This window comes from Pomacea canaliculata, linkage group LG1 (assembly GCF_003073045.1).
Source record: "Pomacea canaliculata isolate SZHN2017 linkage group LG1, ASM307304v1, whole genome shotgun sequence".
Classification (NCBI taxonomy): domain Eukaryota; kingdom Metazoa; phylum Mollusca; class Gastropoda; order Architaenioglossa; family Ampullariidae; genus Pomacea; species Pomacea canaliculata.
In genome coordinates this window covers 38,464,001-38,487,439 of record NC_037590.1, presented here as the reverse complement: position 1 = coordinate 38,487,439, position 23,439 = coordinate 38,464,001, and the positions used below count along the sequence as shown (strand labels likewise).

At 39.2% G+C, this 23,439-nt stretch overlaps 2 protein-coding genes across 3 annotated transcripts; one reads left to right on the top strand and one right to left on the bottom strand.

The window, feature by feature from the left end:
* Positions 1–42: 42 nt before the first annotated feature.
* LOC112567001 (dol-P-Man:Man(7)GlcNAc(2)-PP-Dol alpha-1,6-mannosyltransferase-like) lies at positions 43–6,292 on the bottom strand. The gene is given in 11 exon segments (XM_025243437.1): positions 43–749; positions 877–952; positions 2,080–2,249; positions 2,513–2,739; positions 3,034–3,137; positions 3,386–3,470; positions 3,472–3,584; positions 3,947–4,118; positions 4,626–4,760; positions 5,441–5,593; positions 6,147–6,292. Coding segments are annotated over 11 exon segments (1,515 nt in total). The 5' UTR covers positions 6,186–6,292; the 3' UTR covers positions 43–508.
* Positions 6,293–7,844: 1,552 nt separating this feature from the next.
* LOC112566934 (high-affinity choline transporter 1-like) lies at positions 7,845–18,089 on the top strand. 2 transcript variants are annotated; one of them, XM_025243374.1, is made up of 10 exons: positions 7,845–8,072; positions 10,795–11,057; positions 11,503–11,610; positions 11,885–12,040; positions 13,185–13,333; positions 14,120–14,266; positions 15,716–15,845; positions 16,000–16,217; positions 16,676–17,265; positions 17,423–18,089. In XM_025243374.1, exons 2-10 carry the CDS (start codon positions 10,892–10,894, stop codon positions 17,445–17,447), a joined length of 1,689 nt encoding a protein of 562 aa, XP_025099159.1. In that variant the 5' UTR covers positions 7,845–8,072; positions 10,795–10,891; the 3' UTR covers positions 17,448–18,089. The 2 variants fall into 2 exon arrangements, with proteins under 2 accessions (XP_025099159.1, XP_025099151.1); XM_025243366.1 differs by having other exon boundaries at positions 7,846–8,215.
* Positions 18,090–23,439: the final 5,350 nt, after the last annotated feature.

The following is a 23,439-nucleotide window of genomic DNA, read 5'->3' as shown; positions in this document are numbered from 1 at the left end:
TTAAAGACAATCTTATCCACACTGGCAGTAAAGCTAATACCCTTTATATTTATAATGCATTATTAAAAATATCCTTGTTCCACTCGTGAAGTAAATCCTCTTATCTTAAATATTATTCACACAGCTTTACCAATTTTTTTCACCGATCATCATGAAAGTGCAGATGCATATTTGACAAACTTTCAGAAAATACATCCAAAACAATTTTTTATGATATCATGAAGTGTAATCCTCTATGCACCAGTAAACTTACAATTTATAACCCATTATTTCACATGATATACACCTCTTAATAGCAGAACTCCAAAACTGTTCATCTTTAAAACATGTATGTAACAGACACAATAGCAAGGAATCGTTAAGATGAAACTCACTAATATGCAGGCTTCACAAGCACCTCTTTTTCCACATCTGAGTGACTTTCAGAAAAAGCATGGAATGTAAAGCTCATTTGTTGCTGACATGTAATAATGTAATAATAACATCTTGCATCGCTTGCAAATAAGTGTTAGGATTCATCAGTAATCCTTTTCAAAATCCACAAAGTTTCCTTTGTCCTGACATGAATGAAAGGAAATGTGGTCCAGGAAAAGCCCATGCCACTGTATGAAAAAGTTGTCGTCAAAACTTTGTGAGTTGTAGAATAAGGGCTTAGCTCTGAGTGATTGTCAGACAAAACTCCAATCATCAAATGGGTGAAAGTCATCATGTCTTTCCCACCAGGAGTAAGGTCCTCTGTTTTATTGTAACTGTGCACAGAGAAAGATGTGATATTACTTGTAATGTTTGTAAAGAGCAAAACAGAAGAAACAGAAAAAGTAAATTTTAGCAACACAAGAATGAATCATGAAATTCAATACTATTGCTTCTACATACCTCCAGGTGTCTTTTAACTGAGTAAAGCGTGACACTCCTGTCTGTGCAGTATAAACATCAATGTGAACATTTAGATCTGAAATACAGTAAAGATTTATAACATTAGGAAACTATGCTACCCTCTATCTGCAAGCCTGCTTCTTATAGCATTTTATTCTTCAAAGTTACCCCAAGTTTTAGTGATCATTATATTACCACCCTCACCGATTGCCCAACATTTTTTGGTGGAGGGGTTGTGGTAAAGTCCAGATTGTGTGTGTGTGATGGTGTGGGTGTATATGTATAGAGTAGGTAAGCCTGATGTGTTTCATTCTTCCCGTCTGCACAGTCATCCATAACCTCAGTGAAACAAGCAGTCTTGGTGTTTCTTTGGAAAATTATTGAAGGATTCAATCAATTTTTTTTTCTGTTTCTATATATATATATGATGTATGGCAGAATACATTGCAAAACAATAATCTCAAAGGAATTTAAGATGCAAATGAAATTTTAATAGATGCACAAATCTTTTTCTTCTTATTTAGCACTATAGTCTTGGCAGCCAAATGTAAATTAGCCAACCGTTCATTCATTCTCATTTCATACTCCTCTTTGATAACCATACCCATTTCTGAACCCATTCACTATGTGCATTTACTTTTTAATGAGCTCTAATTGATGGCAGGTAAAATATTACTCTGGTGCATTTATTATCTTTTTAAAATTAAAAAGTTACCTCTACATACTGCCTCGCTCTGAAACTATGACTGCCTCTAGTGTAGCCATACTTCCCACTCACCCTTCACTCTTCCTTCCCACCTACCAACCGTCAACTATCACACTGCACACTGAATCAATACTGTATTTGATAGGTTCTCTTATTGTAGTAAAGAATACCTTCAAACCTTTCGTTCTGCACTTCTTACAGCCATGACAAAACATTTTATAATCATCCTAATACCTTCAGAAGCTCTGCCCTTCAGCAAAATTTTTACACTAGTCCTGCCAGATTCGAGAATATTCTTTGCTTTTTATTTTCGCCATGACTGTGTACTGAATACTTGTGTTCTATAGTTTCCTTCCTTGCCACAAAGAGTACATGATAAATACTGCTTTATGTACAGACATTATATGGAACCATAAAGAATTCTTCTCTTTGATATTATACATGAATCTTAGGCTGTTCAGAGGAAAGGTTAAATTTTTCAGTGAGATGAAACTTACCATCACGATGTCCCTCCAGTTTGTGAAGAGATGCCATAGCTACTCCACCAGGGTAGTTTAGGTATGACACATACAAGAAAAGTCCAGACACTGCAGCATTCAATGCAAGCAGTCCCAAAAGAGCAAAACCAGCCAGTCGATACAGGACTGATTTACCTTGGTTCCTCCATCTGCAGAAATTTGAAAATCAAAGGCTGCAACAATGGTAAAAGCAATGCAATTCTTGAACTCTTGCAACATTTATAAACCCTCAATTTTATGTACCAAATTATCAATAACATGCAAAGCTTTATATCTAGATAGATAACTTTAACTAATCCATACTTTTTTTAAATGCAGATGAGTCCTGCATCTTTTTACCACTTGAAAACATAAAATTAAATATGGTTTTGCCCATGGGGAAAAATCCACTTTAGCAAAGTTAGAAACTTACATACTGTGTGCTCCACATGCTGCAGCAGTGTTAAGAACTGGAAATGTGTAAATAATGAAGCGAAGTTCTTTGTGGGGCAAAAATGAATAGAGGAAAATATAGATGATGGCAGGCAAGGAAAATGTCAGTGCTGACTTTGATGCAATAAAGCTCCAGAACAACAGCAGAATTGCTCCTAGGAGTGCTCTTGGAAGTGCAGAGTAAAAGTACCACAAAAAAGGTGAAGTCTGAGTTTGAGTTAAGGTACTTTGCAAACAATACAGACTGCAGTATCATGGGTACGACAAATGTTTACTTAAAATCCAATTATTAATTATCCATCATGTGATAAACATTAACTGTTATGACTTCTATCTTCCGGACTCATGATGGCACATACATTTAATAAAAAGCAAACAATTTTCCTATAATAATTTGTGGAACATTAGGGATGAAAAAGTAGGCAACTGTATGGTGATGCACTGAGATTATTTTTAAATGGATAACTAACCCCTCCACATCTGATTACTTGCCAAGGATACACCCCACTCTGAGCTTTTGTTTAGAAAAACATTGAACCACAGCACCTCTCCTTCTGGCCAGAGCCATCTTTGCCAGAAATAGGAATCAACCAGCACTGTTAGACCTGCAGTCAAGGAGTGAACATTAAGCCATTTATGAAAAATGTGATACTCTATTATTCTCAAAGCTGTAATTTGCAAATTTTTTCATTTGTTTTTAAGAACAGCTTAAGCACACATGTATAAGGGTTTTAATGACTACAAAGTTTATTCTGAACAGGTAAAAAATATAGCTGTTCTGGGTGATCATGAAAATGCTGAATTTGTATTGCAGGATTATTGTATATTTGGATCCTATAAGATGATCCCTCACTCAGCCAGAAAAGCCCAGCTGCAACAGCATGAAGACTCATTTGCAGTACACGTTGAAATTTTCCCTGAAGAAGTTCTCCTAGCACATACAAGCCCTAGAAGAATCACAGTTTCAAAACGGAAGATAATTGCTGCTGCGCCAGCAGTCCAGACAAACAAGCTGTAGCGCTGATGTAGCCAGTAGGTTAGTGCCACTAGAACTGGAAATAAAACAGAAAGGTGCAAGAAAATGAAGTACTTTCTTTCTGACCATGAAACACTGTAGATTTTGACTAAATCAGTGCAGATTCAAGCTAAAATGCTGAAAGAATTCAAGCTGTTTGTGTTACATGTTTAAATGTCTTAGGTCCATAAGGATTTTATCAATGAGATATCCTTTAAGATAAGAATGTGAAAAGCTATTTTGTTTAAACTTTATCAAACTTTGTCCAGGATAATAATGTATATAAACTGATTTGATAACACTGCATTTTTATTTTTGTAAAATTTGTGCAAGTCTGAGTGAACATTTGCACTAATATTGGTAGATGTACTAAGTTTTTTCCTTTTTTTTTTTACTCACCAAGTGCTAGCGCAAAGATGTTTGGAAGGGGTCGTGAGAGATAAAACATAAAGTGAAACTGAGTCAGCATGAGAACTATCAGCCAACGCATCACGCTAGCACCAAAGCGTAGTCTGACTGCACGACAAAAGCCAAGGAATGCTGATGCCACATAAAATCCTAGCCCCTCGAACTAAGGAAAAAAAAACAAACATATAATGAACTCAAGCAAAACAACTATTGCAACAAGAAACATTCAATAATTTTACGCCAAATATTAAGATCCAATGTGAATGCTTACATGTAAAGTAAAAACATATCTGGATGGTAAAAATGATCTTAGTTTGTTGAAAAGAATAAATGGAAGGAATGATGAAAATGAGACATTATTTAAATGTTTTTATGCAAAAACACAATGGATCAATATTACAACAATTACTACTGGCATGAGTTACAGAATTAATAATATAAATGTTGAAAAGTAATTGATAATGCATACCATGAAGCAAATCATTATGTGCACCACATTAAAAATTTTCTGCATTTTAACAAAAATTTCACACAAAACACAGATAAACCTCGATACTGCTGCACAAATTTGTTTAACAACAATAGCTAGCTAGGTAGGCAGCTGGATATTCAATGAATGAAATTACAAGAGGACAAAAAAAAAAACAAGATAATCACTGAAAAAATACACACCTAGATACTGCTGCACAAATTTGTTCAATGACAATAACCTGGCTAGGAAGGCAGCTGGATATGTGGTCAATGAAATGACAAGAGGACCCAGAAATGTCCTTGGCACTACTCCTGGAAACTCTAGGTGGTCATACTGCAAATTTTTTTTAAAATGCCTTTAAGATACAATTTACATTTTTTATAACAATATTAAATTTAACAAAAAAACCCACAATAGACATTTTCAAGTAAAACCCAGGACTAATGATTTCATTCAACAGTTCTAAAGGCAGTGCTTATAGTTTTTAACTGTCATGTTTCTCACTAAATAGGCTTTCCACTCTGTAATAGCAACACTCCCAATTTTCTCCATCCTCAATTTTTTTTTCACCTTCCACACAAACCACTTTCAAAGAACAAACCAGCATAATGCATGTCTGAATCAAAATCTTTTCCACTAATCAACAATAACAATATTTTGAGGTTTGTTATCTAGAACCACTGCTGCTCAGTGGGATTAAATGCAGCTGATCCTCTTAACATGGGCGATTGCATGCTGCTTCAATGTGATTTGAATTCGGAATTTACTTTTCAATCAATTGGTTACTATAAATATATTCTACATCATTCTAATACAATATGAAATTTTACACAGACTACATATAAAAATATGGTTAAGATTTAAATTAACTTAAAATAAAAATAAACAGTGTTTGAGATGAATATTTACAACACAGAATTCAATCCAGTTGGAGGCATGGCACACTAAGGTTATAATTGCACTACTCAACTCAAAACTTCATGTTTAATTTACTCTGTTCCTTTGTTAAGTACCTGTTGTATGCTGGCGCCATGATTAAGGATGTCATGCATTGCCTGAAGATTAAAGCTTTCCTCAACTTTAGTGTATGGGCAGATAACCAGGTGTATCACCATTACTCCTATCACGGCTAAGCTGTACACGTTCAGTGAAGCTGGATTGAAAATCTGTATAAATAAATTTCAAACAGTAAACAAACCATGTTTTCCATGACTATGCTGCAAAAGTGAAGCAAGTATCATAGATAAGATGCCTCAAGAAGCTGCATAACTTACTCTTAATAAAGGGACATAATACTTTGCAGCATATCCAAATTGTCTCTCAGCAGATACCCCATCCCAAAGGGAAGACTATTATACTAATATACTTTTTAAATTCAAAACAAGAAAAAATGAAACAACACACGATAAATAAAAAAACATAAATCATCTGCATATCAGTTTAATTATTTTCCTTCCTTAATGAATAACGATACAGTGGAAAGAATGTTTTCCTAAAATAAATTGTTTAGATGAATTATGCCTCACAGCTATTGTCTGACATTTATTTTAAAAATGCATCTTTAATAAACAAAGAAATTATCCAAGAACATCAGAGAAGCTTCCAGTGGCGAGAACCAGTGTCATGTTTTGCGATGAATATTTTCTGCATATCATCGTATGCATAACAAACGCATATTTATCCTCGCCTATTAAAAAACTGAAGCAAAGTGACTCTTACAGCAAGAATTGACCATAAACTGAGCCTTTGCTTGCCCATTTCGCTTTTCCTTGTGTTTCAACGCAATATCTATTTACGTGCGTGGATAAGGGACGCTACTCAGACTCCAGAGACACTGCCAAAGAGTGATCTCCCATGCTAAGGTGTACACAGGGGAAAATGTTCTGTAACCACCTCGGTGGCCGTAATCATTTGTTGTGTATTGACCTGTAATCATTTTTTATTTAACTCATTTTCATCTCGTCAATTTTCATAATATCGATGTTTTTTGGTAAAAGATCTGGGATGATGAAAACAGTGACGGGGAGTAACATGTCAACCACAACATTATTAACACCTAAAGCGTAAAAGATACTTATTAATAATAACACCCTGCATGGTTGCTGTTACATAGATAGACCTATTTTTATGTACGGATACATGTACTAGGCAAGGGGGCTTAACTAACTCACGCTGCTTGGGAGAGAAAAATAATTTGTAGGCAGTTGCCTCAGAATCTGGTTGCATATATTATATATGTATATCTCGATGACAATATAATTATGTACTTGTGTACTGGGTAATATTTCCACCACTTGTGAAGTTGTAGCCATAGTCCAGGAATTTCCTATTAGAAAAACGAAAATCAGTTATTCAAACTAGGTTACGACATAGATCTGTCTAGACCAGGGGTGGGGAAACCTTAAATTATATATATATATGTCCTTCAAGGGTAATTTGATATTTAAAACATCATTCTCGGGCCGTACAAGATTACTTAAAAGTTAGTCTGCTCTACTTGGTCAAACTGTAGTTTTGTCACACTGTTTTAACACTTTTGCAACGTGTACAATCTGGGCCTGCATGGCACTGGTGTCTCTGAATCACCACAATCCGCCTTTTCGTAATGACGTGCACGAAGACTGTAATTATACTCTGCCACTATCAAAAGCGAAAGAGCAGTTTGCAGTCTGTAAAATCTATATTTATAATTAGAAAGTTTCTAGAGGAGATTTAGTATACAGTTAGCAAAACTATTTTTCCTTAATCTTTGAGGTTGTGTAGTGAAAGTACATTAATAATATTAATGATCATGACTGTTTAGTACATATACGTACATATCTCCTGATGGATTTACAGTCTACACATCTGCTACACACACAGTCGACATGATTGTACATGCACAAATAAGCTCATAAACTCAAACTAGTTTTTACCAGCCACAGCTTTTTCATTTGCTCATCCTGTGGAAATTCGTGAAAGGATGATGCTGGATACTTGTAGATATCGAATCATTTTATTATTATTATTATAATATTGTTGTTGTAAAAGCCGACACGGTCGAAGAACGCTACACGTATTAACAACCGACATCAAACCGGAGTCTTCCCTCAACTTTGGGTCACTTGCATGGGTTATTCTCCCAAATCATCCATACAAGCCGCAGGAAGTCGACGAGGAGCATATAAGTATCTGTTCTGTAACGTGCTCGTAAGTATCCTGTCTTGCCCGTGATGGACGTTCTTTGCTTGTTCCTCAAAATTTACGTTATTATTTTTGACTAAAGTTAAATTTCTGGTGCCATCAAAAAAGCATAAAGCTTTAAATCTGCGATTGCTTTGGCGGGGCGGATCTAATGATTTTGCCGGCCGTATACTGCGGCATCCTCGATTCTTCCTGCACGAGCTAATACACTCCTCCCTCTCCCACATACACTCATCTTCTGTTGACTGCTGCCTCACTGCTGGTGTATATATTAAAACTGCTTGCTTGTCGACCGGGAAGACCTGACGTAAGTATTATTATGACGGAGACCTGGCTACAAGCCCAGAGGGATGATACTTATATCACTGAACCGAGGCCCGCTGGCTGTTTCTCCCACTCGTTGCATGGTGCTGACTCGCGTGGTGGTGGCTTCGCGATTGGTGTAAACAACACTTTGGCAAAGTGCGTTGTGAAAGCCTGTTTCCTTTGTTTCTGTGGAGACTGTGATATTTTTGTTGTTGTAGTAAGGCGCTGTGTCATTAGAAACGACGTTCTATAATCATTATGTGGATTCCCACATCTTGTGCGTTTCTGGTGAAGCTATTGTGAGTATAAACCGTATTTCCTTAAGTTTTTGCTCTTTTGAGTGTTACACACACACACAGCCTCCATTTGTCAGAGTTTAACATAGGAAAGCAGCTAACCTTCTAACTTCCCCAGGCAATCTCATCGAATATCTTTTAGAATGTGCTTTAAAAATCTGCTGAGGCAATTGAGTTGATGACACTTTTATGTTTGTTTGTTGCTATTTTGTGTGAGAAATCAGCTAGTTGGACAATATTTTTTCTTCCAAGCCTCAGAAAAAGTAAGAACAAAATAGACATCTGAGAGTAAAAGTCTACGATCTAATCTGGCAGCTTCCCAAATCCTGTTAGTATTCTTTCTGTCAACAGTTCAATGCTTAATTTCACTGAAACCTAACGGAATCTCTAACGGATGATTGTTTCACTGCTAACTATCCGAATCAATAGAAAATAATCAGACAATAACATACTCATCAAAAGGCACTATTGGTTCTGAGGATTTTTCTTCCATTGTTTCTGCTCATAACTTGCTGCTCCACCTACACGCCCTGCTTTTCTCGCCGGAAGAAATAACTGCAGAAATAATCCTGGGAGAGGTGAGCACGGAGATTTGTGTATTACCATTATCACAAAGCGCTTAGTCATTGTTTCCGAAAGCGTGCACATCGCATGACAGTTGATCTCTGATGAACAAGTGGGACAGAACGATTCCAGAATTGTTTCAGATTAGCAAAACGTTTCAAAAAACCAAGTAGCGCGTATAGCTACAGCTAAAACATCACAAGCGATTATCGTATAGATGATGATTTGGCCGAATAGTCTGTAGGGAGAGGTCGAATCGACTATGGTTGAATTGGTAAATGGTAGTAGACTCGGTCATTCCCACAGAAACTGTCGTGCAGGGAACAAAGCAAGAACAGCTGTATACGATCTCAACTGCCAGACAGGGCCGCCGAGAGCCAGCCCGGGCCCTGGGACAGACGACCTCTCCAGGCCCCTTGTACTTGTTATCGTAAATTATTTTCCCAGTATATAATATATGTTTACAATTGGAATCTCAATATCTACACTCAAACTCAACTTCTGCATGTGTAATGCTTGGGTGTTCTGTCCTTAGACCTTTCTTTAAAAGAAAAAGAAAAGGAGAAGAAGAAAAAAAATCCACTGACCAAGGCCGGGCCCCCTTGACAGCCGCGGGCCCGGGTACTGCAGACCCCCCTGTCACCCCCTCTCGTCAGGCCTGCTGCCAGAGATAGTTTATTACTTCCTCTACACTCTTGCGCCACCTAGGGAACCGTGTGATACGACCAGCAAAATGGGAGAAGGGTGAGAACGAGTAATGTGGGAGAGAGCTCGGATTAAAATAAACGAATAATACAAAAGATAGCACATTGCACGACGACGACGACGACGATGATGATGATGATGGCGACGATGATGATATTTTCAGCTCTGGATTAAGTACTACGAATTTTTCCCCAATAGATTTATAACTTTTCTTCTGCTTTTAAGTTTTTGATGTGCTGAGGATTTTGTTTATTTTGCTATTTTTTAAGTGTCAGGAGTTCACTTGTACAACGATATTTTCTCGTCCAAAGCTATAAAACAGTGGCGCAGGCAACAACTACTGGGAGGAGTTCACTTAAAAGCTTACGATCACAACTGTCAGAGAGTGCATACAGCTTCGGTTGTGACCTTTGGGAAACAAGTGCTTTGTTTTCTAGCATGGCAACCACGTGGCTCGACCAGCAAAACAAGCTAGGGTTGGAGAGTGGGGGAGGGGAGGAGGAGTTCATGCTCTGAACGAATTCCCCAAAGATGAGGGGTGTATCGCAAGGGGTAGAGAGAAGGCCTACTTGTCAACGAATGAAAGGAGAAAGTAAGTCACCCGGACCCGATGGATGGCAGATTGCCAGCCACAGAGAAGGATTCCATTAACTGATAGCAACAACTTCAAAAGACAATGCAATTTGCACTTTCATTTGCCGATGGAGAATAATCTTATGTGCTGAAGGTGGCTCGCTAAAGCCTTTTCAGTTGAATAGTTTGAGAGTTTACACAGGCTTTATATTTCTAACTTAAGATGACATGAAGTATGTACAGAATTGTTGTTTTGGCTTTTTATTTATTTTTTTTCTCTTGCACTTGCTTGATCGTGATGAAGAGATCTGCGAATTAAAACACATCTTGGAGACCATCGGGTGCACAGATACATCACTGTTCAATACGCGCTGTCTGGTGTTAAAACATCCTTTGCAGAAAACCTTGTGGCGTATGCAAGGAAATTTCAATGAGTGAACATTGATTTGTTTCTTCTCAATATGTGAATGTTTGCGTGAGAGCTTCTTCCGTCGTTCTTGAGAAAGAGAGAAAGGAACGAGGTAGGGTGAGAAAGGGTGACAATGACAACAATAAATGCACTAGCAAACAATTAAATGCCCAGAATCACAATTTACGTCGCATTAACTACACAAAAAGGAGAAAATTTAACATGGGTTGGTCTTTACCACACAAAGCAATGAAAAGCAGAGACACGTGGACTGCATGAAGCTGGACCAGTTTTTCGTAGTAAAAATCTAAAACACTGACTATTCCAACAGGTAACAGAACCTGCCCTGAAATCAAACACTATATGAAAGGCACAGGTGTATGAGGACAAAGTGTGAGGACATCGTTCACCTCTAGTTCACCTGGATCATGTCTGTCAACATTCCTGGTCTGTGTGCTGTGGTGGTCCTCTATATCGTCATCCTCGTCATCGGCCTCATCGCCGGCAGGAAGACGGCCAAGTCCAAGTCGCGAGATGACATCATTCTGGCCAACCGCTCAATGGGTTTCTTTCTCTCTTCCTTCACTGTCACAGGTAGGTAGTCTCCTACAAAATCCTATAACCCCCTACTGATATTCTCCTCTCTGATTTCGCCCTGCGAAAAGCGAATTTTTCCTTCGATGCAAACATTTGGCTCATACAGAAGCCTGTTTACATCTTGACATATTCTCTCTATGTAGTCTATCACCAGTTTGTTTGTTTAAAATGCCTGTTGATCTTGTTAGTGTAGTGAAAATCTTTCTGCTTTTCATTTTTCCACTTAAGTTTCATTTGCATTTCCCTGTTGTTTTTTTTCAAATCTGTTAATCTGTTTTCATCCCTGTCGTCTCTTTATCCACCGATTGCAAGCTAGCTGTATGTTTGTGTGTTTTCAACGGCTGTTTTTAAAAGAAAAGAAATTATCCAAGGCACAAGCTGTCGTTGTTTTGAAAGAGCACTCACACATTTAAGGCTGCCAAACCTTTCTTTATTATTTCAGCCACACTAATAGGAGGAGGCTACATCAATGGAACAGCGGAGGCAGTGGCTTTCCAGGGATTGCTATGGGCTAATGCCCCCGTCTGCTATTGTATTTCACTTATTATCGGTGAGCACAATCGATATAACTGCATATCATTAAGGGTTCAAATGTCACGCGACATGAACATCATGTGTGCACACTAAGAGAAGTGAAAGAAAAAAATAGAAAAGCGATAAATGAAAGAAAAGAAAACACGGGAAGGACAAACCAAAGAAAGATTATTTTAGTCATCTGAAAAAAATGTCACCTCTGCTATGCCTTTATTTTGGTAAATGACATAGACGCCGAACCTCTGGTTTTACCAATTAAAAAAAGACTTCGATTTATTTTTTATTTACAGGTGGCCTGGTATACGCACCCAAAATGCGCAGAGGGGAGTATGTCACAATGTTCGACCCCTTCCAGCTTAAATATGGTCGAAAAGTTGGAGCATTTCTTTTCCTCCCTCAGGTTTTGGGGGACCTCTTCTGGGCAGCGGCCATTCTGTCAGCTCTGGGTAAGTCAGCTGTAATCCACAGACTGATTTAACTCATAAGAGGCAAAAAGAAGTAGAACGATGCAGGTAAACTTTTACCCAGAGAAAAAATTCCTTCACTAAGCCATATAAGTAGAGACCGTTACTACTCTCTAAACAACGTGGCATTCTCTCTACGTATACACCAACATCACTTTGTATTCCCAACCAAACACACAAACGCATGAACGGTAGTCTACCATCCACTGGACTGTAAATAATGCAAGCTGACTTGAGATACTGTTGTTGTGCACGGCGGGGTCTGGCCCTGCATCCTGTAATGGCTGCAATCACATGACGAGGATAAATTAGTTCTCGTGTCCTGCGAGACGTGAAAAGGTCAGTTGGGAGCGTGAGAGATAGGACAAGATGACAATGATGATGATTAACTTTATTTTTCCTACTGAGCAAGTTGAACATGGGAAGGTTCTCTAGTTACCAAATAAAGTTAGAAATAAAAGTAAGAATTAAGTTCGTTGCAAAGTGTAGCGTTAAAATATGTTAACATGAGCAATATTAGCAATGAAAAAAAAGAAGACACGTGACAATTATATATATAATATAAACCAACAACAAATTTATATCATGAATAATCATGTGTGCACATACAACATCACACACACACACCACTGACACTTCCTCTGAGGTTGAGCAGCTGGACCGCAGATGGCACAAACGCTTTCAGGTGTCTGTTACTTTTATATAGGTATAGCATAGCTTTAACCTGAGCTTAGTAATATAAATTCTCTCGTTAGTACATGCTCAGGTATTGAGAAGATGCATGAAGCTTTCCTTACTATTTGTTGATCACAGAAAGAAGCGAAATCCCTCTGTTTGAGCCCAATTATCTTAGAACAGATGGGGACAATACTGTTCAGACTGTTCCTGTCATGGACAGAGAGATTGCGAAACCATAAAAATGAAAAAGATAAAAGACTCAATAAACGACTGGCAAAAACGGCCTAAGATAAACCGGAAATCACGAAAGCTACATCACTGATCCATCACATGAGTGGCCTTGGACAACTACAACGAACCACCCTCACTACTCGTACAAGTACAATGATTTCCACAAAAATGATTGAGAGACAATCAAACATTTCATTGTTCTTCTGCTTGTGTGCAGGCAACACCATCTCTGTTATTCTCGATTTCGATACCACCATCTCTATCATTATCTCTGCCTGCGTCGCTGTCGTCTACACATTTCTGGGCGGACTGTACTCCGTGGCCTACACTGACGTCATCCAGCTGGTCTTCATCGCCGTGGGCCTGGTAATATCCTGAAGGTCTATGGGCCTGGTAATATCCTGAAGGTGTATGGGCCTGGTAATATCCTGAAGGTCTATGGGCCTGGTAATATCCTGAAGGTGTATGGGCCTGGTAATATCCTGAAGGTCTATGGGCCTGGTAATATCCTGAAGGTCTATGGGCCTGGTAATATCCTGAAGGTGTATGGGCCTGGTAATATCCTGAAGGTCTATGGGCCTGGTAATATCCTGAAGGTCTATGGGCCTGGTAATATCCTGAAGGTCTATGGGCCTGGTAATATCCTGAAAGTCTATGGGCCTGGTAATATCCTGAAGGTCTATGGGCCTGGTAATATCCTGAAGGTCTACAAGAGTGGGATAGTGGGTAACAATGTCTCGTACCGAGACATCACTCAGATCAGTGATGTAGAGAAAATATGTTTTGTACTCTTTCATAAGTAATTGTCTGCCCCTCTGTCTCTCGGTGTGTGAGAGAGAAGGTTGAGATAAAGTGGGAGGGTGTAAATGTGGGTGTTAGTAAATAAAGTAATGTAATTATATCAGTAATGTACGAGTGTTTTGAATACACCCGCTTGCGTCATATATTATATACATTATATATTATAACTTTATATTATGTAGTTTGTTATGATCCACTTCTGTCTTATGCATTAAATCTTGTCTTTCTGACACTTTCAATAATTCAATCTCTTCTTGCCTATTAAGCCCTTCTGAGTTTCTAAAATGTTTGTTTGTTTCCTTGATTATCCTTCATCTCTTACATTGTCTTGTGGTCGTCTTTCCTCTACAGTTTCTAGTGTTTCCTTTCGCCATGAACCACGAGGCTGTGGATATAAGCAGAGTGTCCGGGACATGGATTGGAACTATTCCTACCTCCTCCATCGGCGTCTACCTCGACTTCACCCTCCTCCTCATCTTGGGTGGTATCCCTTGGCAGGTGACTGCTTATCTTCTCTTTGTGTACTTCAGTAACAAAATCGAACGAAAAAGACTAGCAACTGGTATTTTTAAAAAAAGTTTACAACCTGTTCTGATGGTTTCTTGTAATTTTAGTGACTTTACAGCAATGATATTTTTAATAAACAACAGTTACTAATATCATGGACATAGTGATGAACTGGTGGCCGTGGAACAAAACGAAAACCAAGACACAAAAAAACAAACAAACAGATTTTAGATTACAGTGGAACCTCGGTTAGCGAACGCCTCGGATAGCGAATTTTTCGGATAACGAACAAAAAGTTCGTCAAAAATTTGTCTCGGATAGCGAACAAAGTTTCGGATAACGAATAGCCACATGAACCACACGTGACCGACCAGCATGTCATCATTCGCGCTCGAGACACAGTTACGATCAGTCGTTCTTTATCTGTGCGCATCCTTCTTATTTAGTGATTTTTGTGCTTTATTTTTGTAAGATAATCCTCAATCATGGCTCCAAAGAAGATTAAGAGCAATTAATAGTAGTGAGGTAATGACAAGAAAGCGGCCAACAAATGAATTGAAAAAGGAAATGATTTCAAAGTATGAAGGTTGCATGCGTCTGTCGGATATGTGATGTCGTATTACCGAAGAGTTTTACAAAAAGGCAGAAGGAACAGACACTGGACTAGTTTTTTCCTTTAACCTCAAAGCTACAGAAAAAGGAAGTCATCCCCGATTTTATCATGTCACGTGTGCTCGTGGAGGGGGAATCAAAGCAGTAATTCCACCCCTTCCTCCCCACACCTGCTTCCAACCACGCCGTCAAAACGGCGAGTTTTCTGATGTTTAAATGCTTTAGTTAATGTTTTTATGTTAATTTAACTCCATTTATATTGCATTATAACTGTTCTCATTACAAATACCTATATAGCCTGTAACCTTCAAATATTAGCGAGTCAACAGGGGCTGGGAACCAATTAAATCTATTTCCTTTATTTCTTATGGAAAAAATTGTTTCGGATAACGAACATTTCGGATAACGAACAGCTTTCCAGAACGGATTAAGTTCGTTAACCGAGGTTCCACTGTATTTAGATAAAGTTGGCATTTTTTAAAAATAACTGTACATAATTTTTGGATAAATATATTTACGGCTTATGAAATGCTGAAGAGAGGGTTGTGTGTAAAAACATGGAAGAAATTTTCTCAACATATTTTCTGCACTAATAAAATAAAGATTGGAAATAAACCAATTTTGTATAGAAGTTGGGTGGACAAAGGGATATATATATAATTAAGCTCTTGTGTTAAAAAACTCACGTCACAATTTATCAACAATCAAATGACCTGCCATTTCGTGGAATACTGACTGCTAACTGAATGACTTTGCTTTGACTGCACACAAGCTGACAGGATGTTTGACAGTTCCAGCTGGTGCTCTTTGACCTTTGTGTGTCATCAGACGTACTTTCAGAGGGTGCTGGCGTGCAGGAACGCCAGAGTAGCGTGCGTCAGTTCGCTGGTGGGAGCAGTGGCCTCGGTCATCCTCGCCATCCCCCCTTGTGTCATTGGTGTCGTCGGAGGCTCAACAGGTAAAGACTTGAAGAAAAGCTTTCGTCCGCAGCTATGTCTGTGAACAGTTCGATACGTTGTTGACAAAGGAAGCTACATTGCTCCTTCTCCTTCTCATCATTATCATCTATTCATTCCTTTTAGATATCATTTCTGTGCACCCACTTGTTGCAGACTGGAACCTAACCTCATACCCGGGTGAGATACCGATTCCGCCTTCAAAGCAGAGCTCCATCCTGCCGTTAGTACTGCAGTATCTCTGTCCGGTTCCTGTCTCTGTGATTGGCATCGGCGCCGTGTCAGCAGCTGTCATGTCCTCCGCCGATTCCATCATTCTGGCCTCCGCTTCCGTGTTTACCAAAAACGTTTACTGCGAGATCATACGACCTAAGGTGAGCCCCTCACATTCGCTCTTTGGATCCAGGCTAGTTACTAGACATATTCTGTTTATGGCAGGGCTCAAGGGTGAAACATTCGATGTTTAGTACAATTATCAATTGCAGGGAAAGGTATTTGAATCTGATCAACATACGTGTATAGAAGTTCATCTCCTATTTATAATGATTCGCTTAAGAACCTTCATAAAATACCCATTCATATATTAAGAATTGCAATTAGGCAAAGAGATGATAAATTGTTCAGATCTTGTCCGGGGCTTTACCCTATCCATCACCACTCATCCACATAGGCAAAGTTACCTTTTGGTGAAAGTACTTTCTTATCCAACCAAGCAATCGATCCACATTCCCACCCAGCTAGCAAGCTACTTGCTTAACTAGCCACCTACCTATCTACTCGCTACCTAGATACCTAGCTACATCCTATCTTACACGTGCTCCTCTCGCCGCAGGCCTCGGACCTCGAGATGGTGTGGGCGCTGCGGGTGTCCATCGTAGTGGTAGGTGTGCTGGGCACGGTGGTGGCTGTCACGGCCAACACCATCTACGGCCTCTATGTGCTCTGCTCGGACCTCATGTACGTCATCCTCTTCCCCCAGTTGACTCTTGTCCTGTGGTTCCCCCCGGCCAACGCCTACGGCTGTCTGGCCGGCTACCTGCTGGCGCTGACGCTGAGGCTGCTGGGAGGCGAGGGCTTGCTGGCGCTGCCAGCCGCCTTGCACTACCCGTGGTACGATGCGAGTGAAGACGTGCAACGTTTCCCTTTCCGCACCTTCTCCATGCTGTGCTGCGTGCTGGCCATCGTGGTGGTGTCGCTGCTGACCAACGCCATGTTCCTGCGCGGCTGGGTGCCGCTCAAGTACGACGTGCTGCGCTGCTCGCGACGACGGACCATCCAGATGCGCCCCAGCAAAGCAGATGGACAAACGTCTGACAAAGAGCTCAGATCCTTGCCAATAGTCGACGGCGAAGTCAAAGTTACAGACAGCGTCTCAGTCGTCCCTGCAGAAGTGATCGGAGCATCAAACCAGACGACAAAACTGTAAGACACCCAACTGCGCGCCGCGTCCGACAGCCGCTAAGTGACATAACATAAGACGTAACAGCGCTGAGTTACTTTAGTTGTTACAACCGCGACAGATGTCACCTCACAACGTTAACACATCACCTGAAAATTAACAAATGTGTTTGTTTCTCAGGTATGGATCGAGTCGACATGGATGAAAATCGAGTTAAGACTGTTGATTCACGAGGGCAACTTTCTAAATGACATTTACTAGCAAACCTGACCATGGATCATGCAGGCTGTATCTATCCACGAAGAACACACTCACATCCCATTCTTCTGTGCCTGCACTTTCAGGTGTTTTCTTTAAGTATGAGAAATATAACAAGCGATCATGATTTTATAGTAACTTTTCTGCTTTACAGGGCAAAAATCGAAAACATTTCTTTTCGTTTATATTTTACAATGATTTTTGTTCACATTATACAGAGATTTCAGAGCATTTCCGGGAGAGGGGTTTGTATGGGAATAGTAATATGTTACCAAGTTATTGAAAATGCCTGTTCTCCAGAGCTGATTTATCTTTGTGTTTACTTTATTTAATGCTAAATCATGAGTGTGCATGAATACTGTATACATATTATTCAAGACTTGGAGGATACGTAGCCATATCGACAAGCTACCGATGTTGTTTAGATATTATATTCAAATTATAATGCATTAAAAAGTGATCACAAAGATCTCACACTTCTAAATCTTTTTAAAGATTCTTAGCTGAGATACCTGAAACTGTATCGTCGCCATCCTCATATTCATCATCATCATGACCATTAAATGTCAATAAACGTGAATTTAGTTTAGAGACTGCCATTCTTACCGATGTAGCTTTATAAAATATGTAGGCTGATAAACTGTGTGTGAGACCACAATATTTATGGATTGTAGATTTTTGTCCTTTTAGTTTATTCAGTTGTGTCAACATTTCCATTTACAGTGCAGCAATTCACATATACTCGGATAAATGAGTCACTCGTAGATCATCCGAGCTATTTTGTCTGGTTTTCCTTGCAGAACAAGCGTTCCATTTTCTTAAATATAGTCAACACAAAGATATACCAAGAGTTTAAATAGATAACATTAAAAGCATATCCCAGCGCTCAGCATACAGTTATCACAAAAACATATTTTTATGGTATTTTATGACGAAGAGGCACGAGAAATATTATATTAATGTTTTTCTCTTAATTATACCTGGATTTGTCAAGAAAACCGAAAGTGACCTTATGGTAGAACTATAACCTCTATCAAACAAGAACATTAATATTTTAATAGTCTTGATGTAAACGTCTTGGAGCAAAGTAAAAACTACACTTAAAAGTATCAAAACAATTGTAAAGTACACATTATAAAGCATTTATAATAGTGTCAGGGAGTGACCTGATATTATTATCTATCGTTGTCATTCACTGTCACAACCATTGAAATATTCTACATAAGGCAATCCAAAGAGCCAGTTAGATGCATGATGGTTCAACTTATCTAAAGCTAACTTCTCAAACTGCTCAACAAAGTTGGCCAACTCGCTATAGGAGAACAACAAATAGGATAAACTGAAGGCAATTTTAATACAGGACTAAGAGATAAGAGAAAAATGAGGCTGTTTAGATTATGTTTGACCTATTTCACACCAACATGAAGGACGCGTGCCCTGCCACCGTTGGTCTCTCAGATCACAATCTGGTCAGCCTTGTCCCTCGACACCAGCCCCTCGTACAAAGTGAACCGCCCATAAAGAAATCACTGGGTTAGTGGGACAAAGCATGTGTCGACATGTAGCAACAAGACTGCTTCGAGGCCACAGACTGGAGTGTGTTTGTGGACACTTCACCCGATGTCATCGAACGGGCTGACTGCCTAAATGACTATATCAGTTTCTGTGAAGACGCAGTTGTGATAAAGAAAACCATTAGAGGTGATTGGAACAACAAGCCAAGAGCATTAAGGTGTTAAACAAAAAGAAACAGGCTTCCAGCGACGGGGACAGGGGTGCAGAAAGAACTCAAGAAGACCATCAAGGAGGGGAAGAAAAAGTATGAACGGAAGGGAGAACTTGTCTCTTTTAAACAGGTGTCCCCTTACGCTGGAAAACTTCCTGCATTGTACCAGAGCCGGAAAAAAACATGGCGTTAGAATTAAATGATTTATGTCCAGTTGCTGTAAATAAAGTTTTTGAAGTTTAAACTCAAATATTTTTTAGCCGTGGTTCAGGATTCATTCGTCTTTAAAGTTTACCTGTAGAACAGGCTGCTTTATGTGTCTTAAATAGAATTTACGCACATCTGGAGAACCTCAGCACCTGTATTTGTCTCCAGTTTTTTTAATTTCTCCAGTGATTGCATGAAATTCAGTTGCTTGTTCAAAAACGAATTCGGATGAATGCTGATACCAGAACTTCTCTGTGGATCTTAGACTGACTAACATACCTAAATTTATAAGAATTTGTAGAATTGGTCATTTCCGATACACTGTACACCAGTACTGGTGCTCCCAAAGGGACTGTACTCCCTCCTGAGACACAGGAACGACAACTGCTCTCTAGTGAAATTTTCAGACGATACCGGACTTACAGAACTAATTTCCCACGATGACTCTTACTACACTCAGGAGATTAAACATTTGGCTTCATTGTGCCACGACAGTTATTTAGAATAACATCAAGAAAACAAAAGATGATTGTAGATTTCAGGAAACCAGGAATGATTTTGATGGTCGAAAGAAGAGTAGACAGTTATATTTAAATAAAATATATTTAAAATAAAATAATATTTAAATAAAAATTGTAAACTTACCTGCAAAATTCGTGTTAACAGTATTGTCAAGACCTGATTTCTGTTGTTGTTGTAAATGTCTCAGTGAAGGGAAAGACTTATTTTGTTAAAGAAAACAAAAACAGACCGATTAAAATAAACAATTTCAGTAAGGGAGTAAACATTGATTTGGTCTATCTTCTTTTAAAGACTTGATTATATATTACCTCCAGAAAACAATTTTTCAGTGCGGATCAGGTAGCAAAGCACAACACTGAAGAATGGGAGATAACAAGCGAAACCTTTTTTATATGTCTTACGTCCCTTTGATTAGTTTATCCTCTGTTAGTTTGAATGAGTTGTTTAGTTTACAAATCTGATTATTAATATTTAAGGAAGAGAAAGACAGAGATATAAGTGACTACAGCAAAAAATAAACTTTAAAGCTTTACAAGAATGAGACAATTGGAGCCTAGAACCACCAAGACCATAAACCAGAGACAGGCTGTATTGTGGAATGACAACATGCTTCAAACGCTTTTTATCTTACAGAGATACTAACAAGCCGTAGACAAGTGACTACACCTATTGGCAGCATGTAACAACAGCTGGAAAGACATCAATAACAGGAACTCAAAATCTTTATGCCACTGATGCGTGAATGTATTTGGAATGAAGTCGGGTGGTAGTGGTGGTGTCTGTGTAAGAATTGTGTGTATGACTAAATAAAAAATCGAAAGATATATAGAAAAATTCGCATTTAATTACTGCTATTTCCAGCAAATTATCATTATTCTTATTAGTTGAAGATGCACGATTAAGTCCGCATGACAAAACATTCTGTTGGCTGTCGCTCGGGAGTTGACGTCTGACGACGAAATCATTTTTATTAGACACAATGTTACAGTTCATGTCGTGGAAAGTAAAGGATTTGTGAACCAATCCAATTTCGTTTTTCTTTTCCATTGAAAGAATATTATTATGCTGTGTGATCCTCATAAAGATTTCAGCGAAACGAAAATCTTTTAATGTCTATTTAACTCGTGCGTCTGTCTCCCGTTTCTGTCTATTCTTTGTGTGTGTGTGCGTGTATGTGTGTGTGTATTACAGCTAAGAACCTGGGTTGTCGGTAACGGTTATCCCACACACTGTCACTGCTAATAACCGACTCGATATCAAAAATGCAAATTATAATTAAAGACATGGTTGTATCTGATGTAAATGTGACTTCATCTTTCAACAGAAGAGCGTCAGAATGTAAAAGGAAAGACTAGGAGGAATAAATGAACAGAAAAAGTCAACTTCCGCATGCTTCCTTTTCCAATGTGATTTACTTGTAAACAAAAGTTTCCTCAGGATGCATTTTGATAAAGAAAACAAAAATTCAGACAAATTAAAATAAACAATTTAAAACAGTGAGAGACTATCAATTTTTTCTTCTGTTTTAATATATTTTATTTTTATATCTGTATTTTGGAATGACAACATGCCTTAAACGCTGTTCATCTTGCAGGGATACTAACAAGTGTGCTCACACACAAAAATAAACAAAAGAGTAAAAAAATAAACTAAGCAAACAAGTGCTAGTGACAAGACGATTGCAAGATAAGGATACTGTTGTGTGTCAGAGAAATGTCTTATTTCCTGTGTAAGCGTAGTTCGCGAGTGTGTGCGAGTGTGTCTCTGTAATTCGTAAACCGCGTGCGGGAGCATAACTGATGACACGTGACACTAGAGACGACAGTTCACCTCCAGGTTTTTCGCTCAGTGAACAGTGTGTGACATTCCCAACGCAGCCGCCGAGACGCTTGGTCCTACCTGTGCAGGTGTGAATACAGACAGAAGAATCTGTGCATTTAGCTCCTTGCCCAGTCAAGGTAAACAAATATGTTTGTATATTGTCCTGAATTCTAAATTCTGATTTCACGGCTAAATTGTTTCATGAGAAAAATCTTAACGTTCAACAAGAAATCACGTGATGAGTTTAACTCAGGGAGACTAATAGTAGCAGTGAATGGTAGAGTCTCATTAGTAATTAAGTTGCAGGAACTAATGTGGAGGAACAGCTAAGGAGGACCCGCTGAAACGGATCCTTAACTACAGGAGGGTTTGAGAACCTTCTTCCTACACCGGACCCACCCAGCGTGACTGTCAACCGAGGGAGGACTGGGTGGCTCGAACCGATCCGGGTAGCCCTGGAGTTTCTTCCCTTGTCGGTCGTCGAGGAATCGAGCATCGTGTCGACGTTTCCACTAATGTCCAGGCCAAAGATTCTGGAAGTGTCTACCAGCATTTGTGTTTCCATGAAAATATGTGCAGTGGCGTGTTCGTGTAGTTGCTAGTGTGACAGCTCACCTCACCTGCCTGGCAGTGACTGGGTGGAGGAAGAGGATTCCTGGCGCTGAGGTTCGTGAGAGTGTCCTACATCCGGATGGCAGATGACTGGAATTGTAAGTATTATCTTCAACTTATTGTAATTTTTCAGTGTGATCACTAGTCATCGGACATAGTTCCATGACGATATCCCTTTCTTCTAATCAGCAAGTAGACAGACGTGAGGGCAAATATAAGAAACTTTACATTTGTGGCGTGCAGCTAAGAATTGCGAGATGGCAGAGTTAGCTTTGAGTTTTGTCTGTGAGAATTATTTGGTGTTTGACAGTGTATTTGACCAGCTTAAAAAAATATATGCCATCTGCCATCATCTGTGATTGTCCGTGACGATTGGTGACCCGTCGTGATTGCGGGAGGGAGGGGGAATTGGTGTTTTACGCCGTGCCAGCAACTGAGGGCAAGGCATGCCACGTGCAGAGAAAAAACAGCGTGCCTGAGATGAGAAGTGAACTCAGGGCAGCCAGCCTTCACTGTATTGGTGACAGGCGCTAACCGTTGCGCCAACGGACCGCTCTGACGTAATCGCATGGCTGTCTGTCTGTCTTGTAAACAGTTGTTGTGTGGAAGGATTGTCCTTTGAGGAATCTAGTGGTTTTTCTGTTGATGTTTATGGTTAATTTTAACATTTTCTTCCCCGTCTCCAGCTCCAGAGGTCTACGGGTCTGTAAAGTTCTACCCGTAGTAAGGCCAAGCCTGTGTCTCTACTGTTTTATGTCTTTCTTTCTCTGCTACCTTCACCTTAACCCTGAGTGTGGTGTTTATTGGAAGAAGTTTGGTAGTGTATGAGCGTGTGATTATCTTCCCCATTAAGTTCTTTATTCTACTGTTTTAAGGAAAAAAATTTGGTTGTTCCTCAAATCCTATATTGAACTTGAAATCATGATCATGAGTAGTATTCACATCATTACATTTAAAGATTCTGATTGATCTGTCTTTGCTCGTTAGGGTTACTTATGTGTTTATTGCATCTCTAGAGAGAAATTACCATTGTGAGCTTTATTGTGTTTAC